This window comes from Miscanthus floridulus, chromosome 5 (assembly GCF_019320115.1).
Source record: "Miscanthus floridulus cultivar M001 chromosome 5, ASM1932011v1, whole genome shotgun sequence".
NCBI lineage: Eukaryota > Viridiplantae > Streptophyta > Magnoliopsida > Poales > Poaceae > Miscanthus > Miscanthus floridulus.
The window spans coordinates 73892771-73903752 of NC_089584.1; the positions used below are offsets into that span (position 1 = coordinate 73892771).

General features: G+C 50.3%; 1 protein-coding gene across 1 annotated transcript; it reads left to right on the forward strand.

The window, feature by feature from the left end:
- Window positions 1-9570: 9570 nt before the first annotated feature.
- On the forward strand, window positions 9571-9873 carry LOC136454776 (uncharacterized). Its single transcript, XM_066455069.1, has one exon. It carries the CDS (start codon window positions 9571-9573, stop codon window positions 9871-9873), a length of 303 nt encoding a protein of 100 aa, XP_066311166.1.
- The last annotated feature ends 1109 nt before the right edge of the window (window positions 9874-10982 follow it).

Here is a 10982-nt window from a genome sequence, read left to right on the forward strand (position 1 = left end):
TCTTGAGCTCCAAGTGAAGGCTCTAGTTGTGAAGGCGCTGGAGGAGCAAGGAATGTCTACGGAGCCACGTATATTAGTGACACCACCAGGAGAACTGGCATTAGTTGGCAGCCCTCCGAAAGTTCCTAGCAGCCAAGGTTCCACTGCAGCCACAACCCCAGTCGATCTCATACGGCAACCTACTAGTTGCACCTTAGTGTTTCTCAGCGGCCGGCAGAACACTGTGATGGAGGTGGCAACGGGTGTGGCACATCCTCCCGGTGGCTTACACCACAATAATAAGATACCGTCGAAATACACTAGGGTCAAGGTGCATACAGTGAAGCCCGAGTTCATGCAGTGGAGGATAGACTACGCAACTCCCGAGGGGCTGGTGTTACTTGGAGACGTTATGGGGCAGTTCATCCTCTGGCACAAACGGGACATTATATTGACTGCTTCTTCGCCGCCTCTCCCTCTCCCAAATTTGGAGCGAGTTGTTGAGGACGGGGAGATATTTTCACCGTCTCGGGACCCCCACATTCCTGAGATGCCACATTCTTCCCCACCTCCTATCAAGCATGTGCCTGATGAGATGCCACAACCTTCTCCAGCTCGTACCGGGCAAGTGCATCATGAGATGCCACAGTCTTCTCAACAAGCACAACCGATACATGAACAACGAGTGTCTCCTGAAGAAGGTGATGCACAAGAAGATGAGGACATGCCTGAATGGGAACTCCGAAAGAAGATTCCAATCAACATAAGGCCAGTTTATGTTCCGATCAAAGACGTCTCGTCGGTGTCCAAGTGGTATTCCCATGATCAGTTCAAGCCTGAAAACCAAGTTAAAAAAGTCCCATCACGGGGTTCTGAGGAGGCCGTCAGTAGCAAACTCCACCAAATTGCAAAGCAGTATCCAAATGTTGATGCCATCGAATGGTCAAAGGATTGCCTGAAAAAATATGAAAGAGGCAAGCCCTTCCTACCAAACCGGGACATCCAGCGCCTACCACTTGGAATGAGAAGGTTCCATGATTGGTACTTGCATGTTCTCCCAACGAGCATAGATATCATACAAGCATGCTTTCCCACCGACACATTTGGAAGCCCAGCCGAGAAAATTGTCTTTGACTTCAATGACATGCACACATGCTTTCACCTGGGAGAAATGGAGATGAATCTAATTCGCACGTGGTGCCTGTAAGTCCTTGTCCTCCCGATATGATATAAATGTAATCTTTGAATTATGTTGTAACTAACCCACGCCGTGATTTGTAGAATGCAAGTGCACATTGTCAAACAAATGCCAAGTGTGAAAGCCGGGTATGTAGACCCTCAAGCTAGCTATAGCCCAAACAAATTTTAATTACCCTAAACGGTGGACACTGGATGCCAAAGAGCTAGCAGCTGCAAAGACTTTTCGGGAGAAAGAGCGCATCCGTAGTGCGAAGCTAAGGGAAGAGTCCCTTAAGGTTGCGGCATACATTGTCTTGGCTTTCAAAAATCTCCAACACCACTCTACTATATGGCTACCATACAACTTTGAGTAAGCTCAACTCTATACTTAAAGCTTTGTTCGATATATTTTATTCGATGCAAAAGGGCTTATCTAGTTCTATGATTAAATCCATGCAGCAACCACTGGATTTGTATAGCCGTCGATGTCGGGAGGAGCATGGCATAGGTCTTTGATTCATTAGATAAGGACACGGTGACATACAAAGACTTCATATCGATTCTTAAGACATATACATATCGATAATCCTTATTAGCTTATATGTTTGTATGCATACTTGTAATGTTCACTTTTGGATACTAACAAGTTGTATTTGCTAAAATAATTCGAACAGGGCATTTAGGTTCTATGTCACTAATCATCATGGAAGGCATGATCCAGCAAGGAAGAAAAAGCTGGCTATAAAAATACTATATGCGGTAAGTGTAACTTACTTCTTCAGTACTCCGTTACATGGCTGTCAAAAGCATTACTAAATATTTTCATATGCAAAACACACAGTGCCCCAAGCAAAAGCTTGGGAGTGTACATTGTGGATACTATATATGTTCTATGATGGGTAACACCGGAGTCTATAGGAGACACCCCTTAAGGGTAAGTTTGAACCTCTTCACCCATAGTATAAAAACTTCGTAAATGATATGAAATACTAAACCGAAACTTGTTTTCTTATAGTGTAGAGAAGAGAAAGGAATGAAAAGAGACCCATACAAGGATGACCAACTCTTAGAGCTCGTCGACGACCTTTGCAACTTTATATTGGACCAGATTGTACACGTCAGAGGCGTCTACCATGACCGAGAGTCTGAGTTAGGTACAAATCCTCAGTACCAACACCTTCGTAAGACAGAAAGGCTAGCTCTAGGACGTTGATAACAATGTGTATGAAATTTGTATATTTAATGATGGATTGTATATATTCATGTAAATTGGACTTGTAATTGTAGTTTATAGAATACTCTTATGTTTGTAGTCGCGGTCGCGGGGTGTTCGGCAACACAAACGCTGGTCACAGGGCGTTCGGCAACGCGAACGCGGTTCGGAACGTTGGTTGTGGGACGTTCGGCAAAGCGATTTTTTTTCGGGAAAATGTACTGTAGGGGCGGTTCTAGATTGAACCGCCCCTACAAATACCTGTTGGTAGGGGCGGCTGGTACTACAGCTGCCCCTACAAATCTATTTGTAGAGGCGGCTAGTGTTTCTAGCCGCCCCTACAAATTTATTTTTAGGGGCGGCTGGTAATAAGAGCCGTCCCTACAGATAGATTTATAGGGGTGATCTGAAAACCGCCCCTACAAATACATGATTTGTAGAGACTCTTGCGTAGGGACGGCTGAGTAAACCGCCCCTACAAATAGTCTATAACCGCTCCGACAAATGCTTTTTTGACATAGTGATCATTCTACGCTCGGGTTGGCCTTGGCCTGGGAAACACTCCAACGAGTAGTCACACGCCACGCCACATACGGGTGTACACCGTACCGGCCGTGCACATGGCCACGGTCATCAATCACAAAACATAACATACTATGCTCCCAGGCCAGAAATTTTCACGATGGTTCGAGTCAAAATATGGGACACTTCATCTTACAAAATCTTCGATGTACGCTTCTTACGAGAAAATATGTTTGTCGGTATTATTTATACGTAATTAAGTTGGAGATTGTAGATTGTAGCAAGGAGTAGTTATGTATGAATTGACTTGGTTGCAATCTAGTTTTGTCATGTTAGTAGCCAATTTGTTTCTTGCAACCACTAGGTGATGTGAAAAGCACACACAGGAGCATCTCCCTATACAGGAAACTTAGATGTTTTCTTTTCTTTTGCCAATCACAGTATCTAAACTCGTCACTCCATCTCTATATATAAGCACCTAGAAAGACAGGGTATGAGATATCATTTTTTTTCTTTTGCCAATCACAATATCCAAACTCATCATATTACCAGCCATAAGTAAAATTGACAAAATCATACTTTACCTTTATATAAGCTCCTCCGAACAATTAAGCCATCTCCAAACGCTTATATATCATTTTTTTATCAATCTTGGTATCAAACTCACCACCTTATCCCTGTAAGCAACTATCAAAGACTAAACCGGTATCTTAAGATTGACGAAGTTATCATAAGTATGTTGTTGTATACGAACATGACACTTACTACTACTACGAATAATTTTTTAAATATGGAAATAAATCTAGAAAAATATAAGCACATTTGTTAAGTCGAGAATTTGAAATTGAATGGCAAAGTTCACCACTTTATTTGTTGGTGCATGTAGCACTTTATATATTCATATTCAAATGCATCGCAATCGGAGATATCTCCGGTGGACATGTTATTTTTTTTTTTTTTGGTAAAGCATATTCAGCTTGTTCGGTTGGCTGGTTCGTATCGTTGATGGTTCGTGAAGAAGTACTGCTATTCAGCCTGTTCGGTTGGCTGGTTCGTATCGTTGATGGTTCGTGAAGAAGTACTGCTGGCTGGTTTGTGTGAGAGAAAAATACTGTTTCTACCAAAAATTTACGATCATTTACGACAAGCCACAGCCAAGTGAACAGGCCGATTGTTGTTCCTTTTTTCATGGTCATCCCCATTGTACGTGTTCAGATCTTTTTTTTTTAAGAAAACGTGCTTCAGATCTTAAGGCTGCGTTCGCTGCAAGTTGTCTGCAGACTCCTGTATGAGGCAGCCGCAGCTTGAGCAGGCGCTCAAAAAAAACCCCTAAACATCGGACATCGACCGAGCGAGACAGAGTACGGAATAGAAGGGCAAAGAGTCGTGCACAAGCTTCAGGTGAAGAACGGCGGCAGTTACGAGAGGTGGTGGCTGAAAGAACACTCGCCAAGACCGATTTTTTTAGTTTTAGCCTTTTTTAAAAGAAAATTCACAAATATGCCTCTCTAGCTAAGATTTTCAAAATCTGGACCCTTAGCTCGGCGTCAGCTGGCGTCGAGCTCCTAGACTCGAAACCAATGTGGCGCTGACTTGGCAAGCAACTCGTCGCCAGTAACCCTAGCGCCGTAGATCTTGGCGCCGAGCTTAGCGCCGTGGTCTATGGCGTCGAGCTGCTGTTTTAACCCCGCCCCCAACCTTCCTGCCCGAGCCATTTTCTCATTTTTTTTCTCCTCCCTCTCGTGTTTTTTCTCTCCCTACTTCATCCTACCTCATGAATCGGCATATTGGATCTTAAAAACTTTGATTTGATCCGTAGATCTTCGAGAGCAAGGTATCCTCGCCCCCTCCTAGTTTTTCGCATCGATTCGGTATATATTAGTTGGATTTTTCGACCTAAGAATCGTCATTACTTAGGGTTTTATGCAATTTTTAATATTTGTATTATACAACCGTAGGATAATGCCAATGTGTGGAAAAGCTTGCAAACCAAGGTAACCGCAGCGCATGTTGTTATGTTATGTGTTCATTGTTGTGCATCAAATGGGCAACCCTAGGTTTAGGGTTTAATGTTAATTGCTTTCGGTTCTTAGAACAAAATTTGTTGTATTATAGTTATGATTCTCATTTACATTAATTTGTGATGTTTTGATTTTTGTTTGTTAATTTACAGTCGTTTTGTTACATGCAAGAAATATATCAGGAGGAGTTTTGACGAAAACGGGGTCGTTCTCAAGAATTATACCCCGACGCGTCTAGCAAAGATGCCTCCATCCCTCCTGACCTCCTTGTCCCTAACTATGACTGTGGTTTTCTGGCCGACGTGTTTCAATCGAGACATCCAGACACAGCGGCACATTGCTTCTACGCGTGTAGTCATTTTAATGTAAGTAATTGTTTTCACTATCATTTTTTCTTTATTTGTGTAAGTAGGCTATTAATATTTTATTGGAATCTTATTATGTAGGTGTTGGGTACCATAAAACTGGGTACCCGAACATTTACCGAAAGAATCACTTAAGCCCTATCAAAGACAAAGCCAAAAGGTAAACCATCGGTTGACCTCTGGCATTGTCCGAGCCCACCGGCTCTCCGCCTCGCACGAGGCCTCGCACGAGAGGCCTCGACGGCCTGCCAAATCTCCGCCTCGCATGAGACCTCGCACGGGAGGCCTCGAACGAGACAACGATTCTCCGTATCGCTCGAGGCCGGCTCGGCAATAACCCGTCGCTTCTGCCTCGATCGGGCTCCCCGATAGAGCGTCACGTCCCATTAATGCGCCAACCACTCCCGCAATCTCAGCCGGACGACGGCTCGACACTGCAGAGTGGCCGACGAGACAAGAAGTCGCATCAACGCCATACCGACCAGGACAGGGCGCGGCTAGGATTACCGGCCACTGTGCTCTGGCGTTGTGCCCACGATCAACGCCTGCACTACACTGTGCCATGTAACCCCCGCCCCGGAGACAACGCGGCATGGGGAGTCAAGTCCGGGTCACCATAGCCTCGGAATCAGTGTACGAGACCAACTACTCCCTCCAAGCCTCAACAATCTACTTCAGGGTCTCGGCAACCTCGAGATTCACGTTTGCCGAGACCCCCACGATGGCTCGGCCTCGGCACCAACTAAGCCTAAGCTTCTCACGCAGTCAACACACAGTGACTGGCACGTCGACCGCCATGCCTTGCTTCAAGATAACACTGGAGCCCCATGACGCACAGGATCGGATGTGACCAGCGCGTTGCCCCAGTACTTCAAGGACGGGACCACTCCGTCGACCACACCGCCACAGTAACAGGCTATAGGGCTCGGGCATGCCACCTCCGTTCGCATAACGCCATGTAGCTAGCGCAAGTATCACCCTTGTCCCCCTTCAACTATAAAAGGGAGGGACCAGGGCCGTTTCTAGGGATTGGACACTTACGATTAGGCCTACGCCCACGCGACGAACTCATGCATAAACGCAAGGACAAACACACGAGCTTCCCCGCTGCTTGAGATCAACATCTCAAGCAATCCACACCGCTCCACATGGAGACTTGGGACAAGCTCCCTCTCTCGCCTTGCTTGTAACCCCCTACTACGAGCATTTTGGTGCAAGAAATACAAGATCAAACTCTCAGACTGGACGTAGGGCACCCATTGCCTGAACCAGTATAAACCTTATGTCTCTTTGCATCACCATCTGGGATTGGGAACACACAGTACAAATTTACTAGTTGGTTGAGGGCTCGCCGGTCCAAAACACTGACAGTTGGCGCGCTAGGTAGGGGCTTTGTGTGTCAGCTTCATCTCCATAACAAGTTTCGGATGGCAGATCCCGTACGACCGCTACGTCTCGGCACGGTGATCTGGTTCGGGAGCCTAGAGTTCATGTCTTTAGGATGCGAGTACGATATGGTACTTCTCACACCCCGAGCCCCACTGACCGATGATGACGTCATGCACCCGTAGCCTAGGCGCAGGCGGCGCCCGGGTGGCCGCTCTCATCGCGCTCTCCAGGCACGACGCGAGCGGGGCCACCCTGACACCACGCAAACTCAGGGCGACACGCCGCTCTCCACCGGTATCCCACGCCCAGCTATTGGCACAAGGTCCCTGGTTGGGAACCTATCTAGCCTGAGCCTGGATAGGGGAAAGATGCCGGTGGCGCACGACGATGCCTCGGCATCAAGCTCTGCCCCACCATGTCCTGAGGAGCCAGCTCCGACGGAGCAAAACCCGACGATGGCAACATCCCCATACCCCTTCGGGTTGAGAAATGCCACCGCCTCCTATGCTTACGCCTACGCTTCTGCTCACGCGGATCCCTCAGGACACCGCCAGCGCTTCGCCCTTGACTTCGACATCACAGCTCCGACCCACATCCACATTGACTCCTCGGAGGAGGACGAGGCGTGGGCCAGAGCGGATTTCTCTAGGCTTCGTGACCCTGAAGCCATGCGCCGCTTCCTGGCCGCGAGTGACTATTGCTTTAGCTACTCTGACACTGACAATGAAGGCACTTATGATCCCACTCATGAGTGCTTCCACGTCGGACTCGGGATGCCAAGCACGGGCGATGAGGACGATGGGGCAGGCAACTATAGCCCGCTTCGCCAGGGAACGGTCGATGCCATGCCTTCACGCATTGTCCCACCAGCAGTGCGGAATGAGAACCTTGCCCTCGGACAACTTCAATGCTCGGACCTAGAGCAGCTCCGTGAGCTTCAGGCCAAGGTCGAGCAAGATCGACTCCTTCTGCAACAGCTCTGAGACACTCTTGAGCAGGAGCAGCAGGGTCGCGGTGACGGCGGAGGAGCCCAGTGGCGGGCCCACAACGTCCACCACCGCATCAACGATGACGAAGGGGGCGAGCATCCCCCAATCTTCAATCGCGCTAGCCAGAATGTCATGGCTGCGGCAATGCTAGTTCACACGATGCCCGAGCCCTCTACCATGGAGGGGTGATGGGTCTGCGGCAAGCTCCGGGATCTCCTCGAGACCGCCGCGGTGCAGTAGGCCGAGAGTTCCACCTCCCGATGGTGCGGAGCCGCCTCGGACCTCCCCATGGCACCGTATCGGTAGGATAGAGAGGCCTCGGTTCGTCCCGAGCACGCTCAGGCACCGACAATCAATAGGGTCCCCTTGCTACACGACCACCTCGACAACCGACACGAGGCACGAGACGACCACGATGTGGTCAGCAGGCGACGATGCCACAACAATGAGGGGCCCACCTGCGGCTACCATCCACACCGAGGCGGCCACTATGATAGTGGGGAGGACCGTAGCCCCTCTCCTGAACCACCTGGCCCCCGAGTCTTTAGCATTGCCATCCGCGGTGCTCAGTTCCGGCCCAGTTTCACCAACCGGCCAACCTCATGAAATACAGCGGCGAAACCAACCCCGAGTTTTGGCTGGCTGATTACCGCCTGACCTATTAGCTAGGCGGCACGAGCGACGACCTGCTCATCATCCACAACCTCCCCTTGCTCTTGTCAGACTCGGCACAAGCCTAGCTCAAACACCTTCCTCCCTCACAGATCCATGACTGGCGCGACTTGGTTAGGATTTTTGTCGAGAACTTCCAGGGCATATACGTGCGCCCGAGAAACTCCTAGGACCTTAAGAGCTATCGCCAGAAACTAGACGAGTCTCTCTGAGACTTCATCTGGTGCTTCTCCAAATAGTGCACCGAGTTGCCCAGCGTCGGTGACTCAGAAATCATCTAGGCTTTCCTCTCTGGCACCACCTGCCGAGACTTGGTTCAAGAGTTAGGCCGAAACATGCTGCGCTTGGCTATCGCGCTCCTCGACATTGCCACCAACTTCACCTCGGGCGAAGAGGCAGTTGGGGCCATCTTCCTCGACAATGACACCAAGGGGAAGCGGAGGGATGAGGCCACCGAGGTCTTGGCTCCCCACCTCCCTAGGAAAAAGAAAAAGGGTCACCAGGGGAAGCAGGAGATCCTCGAGGCTGATCTAGTCATGGTCACGAAGCGCAAGAACCCCCGAGGCCCCAGGGGCCCCGAGCTCTTTAACGACATGCTGAAGAAGCCATGCCCTTATCACCAGGGCCTGGTGAGGCACGCCCTCGAGGATTGCACCATGCTCTAGTGTTATTATGCCAAGCTCGGGCTCCCCGACGACGATGCCAAGAAGAGGGGCGCCGACGACTAGGACAACGACAAGGACGAAGGGTTCCCCAAGGTGCACAATGCCTTCATGATCTTTGGTGGACCCTCAGCGTGCCTTATGGTGGAACGCTGAGAGGTCTTCTCGGTTAAGGTGGCCACTCCCTGATACCTCGACTGGTCTCAGGAGGCGATCACCTTTGACCGAGATGACCACCCTTACCATGTCCCGAATCCCGGGCAGTACCCACTCGTTGTCGACCCGATCATCGGCAACACTCGACTCACCAAGGTGTTGATGGGCAGAGGCAGCAGCCTCAACATCCTCTATGCCAACACCCTGGAGCTCCTAGAGATCGACCGGTCGTGGCTTCGAGGTGACGCCGCGCCTTTCCACGGCATCGTGCCGGGGAAACGCACCTGACCCCTTGGGCGCATCGACCTTCCCGTTTGCTTCGGCACCCCCTCCAACTACTGCAAGGACGTCCTTACCTTTGAGGTGGTTGGGTTTAAGGGAACCTACCACACCATCCTGGGGCGGTCGTGCTACGCCAAGTTCATGGTGGTCCCCAACTACACCTACCTCAAGCTCAAGATGCCAGGTCCCTACGGCGTCGTCACGATTGAGTCCACGTACAAACATGCATACGACTGTGACATCGAGTGCATCAAGTACGCCGAGGCTCTCGTGGAGGCCGAGACCCTCATCGTCGACCTCAACCGACTCGGCAGCCAGCTGCCCGAGCCCAAGTGTCGAGCCGAGACTTTCGAGCCTACGGAGGCCGTCAAACTCATTCCAGTCGACCCCGCCTGCCTCGACGACCGGGCGCTGAGGATCAACGCCACTCTCGACATCAAATAGGAAGCCGTGCTCGTCGACTTTCTCCGCACGAATGCCAACATGTTCGCATGGAGTCCCTTGGACATGCCGGGCATATCGAGGGAGGTTGCCGAGCACGCCTTGGACATCCGGGCCAGCTCTAGACTGGTGAAGCAGCGCCTGCGCCGATTCGACGCGAAAACTTCTGGCGACCGGATTCGTTAGGGAAGTATCCCATCCAGAGTGGTTAGCTAACCCTATGTTAGTCAAGAAGAAAAATGGGAAGTGGAGGATGTGTGTAGATTACATCGGTTTGAATAAAGCCTGTCCAAAAGTCCCCTTCCGATTACCTCAAATCGATCAAATCGTTGACTCCACTATGGGATGCGAGACCCTGTCTTTCCTTGATGTGTACCATCAAATCAAGATGAAAGAGTCCGACCAGCTCGCAACTTCTTTTATCACACCATTCGGCATGTACTGCTATGTGACTATGCCTTTCGGCCTTAGAAACGCAGGGGCCACATACCAGCGGTGCATGACCTAGGTCTTTGGTGAGCACATCGGGCGAACCATCGAGGCCTATGTAGATGACATCGTGGTCAAGTCCAAAAAGGCCGAGGATCTCATTGACGACCTAGAGATAGCCTTCAAATGCCTTAGAGAGAAGGGCATCAAGCTCAACCCCGAGAAGTGTGTGTTTGGGGTCCCCCGAGGCATGCTCTTGGGATTCATAGTCTCAGAACGTGACATCGAGGCCAACCTAGAGAAGGTCTCGGCCGTGACTAGCATGGGACCAATCTGAGACCTCAAGGGAGTGTAGAGGGTCATGGGATGCCTTGTGGCCCTGAGCCGCTTCATCTCACGCCTTAGCGAAAAAGGCTTGCCTCTGTACCGCCTCTTGAGAAAATCTGAACGCTTTTCTTGGACCCCCCAAGGCTAAAGAAGCCCTCGCCAAGCTCAAGGCACTACTCACTAGTCCTCCCGTCCTGGTAACGCCAGCTAGGGATGAGGCCCTCTTACTCTACGTCGCCGCAACAACCCAAGTGGTCAGCACGGCCGTGGTAGTGGAGAGGCAGGAAGAGGGGCACGCTCTACCCATCCAACGACCTGTTTACTTCATCAGCGAAGTGCTCTCTGAAACCAAAACA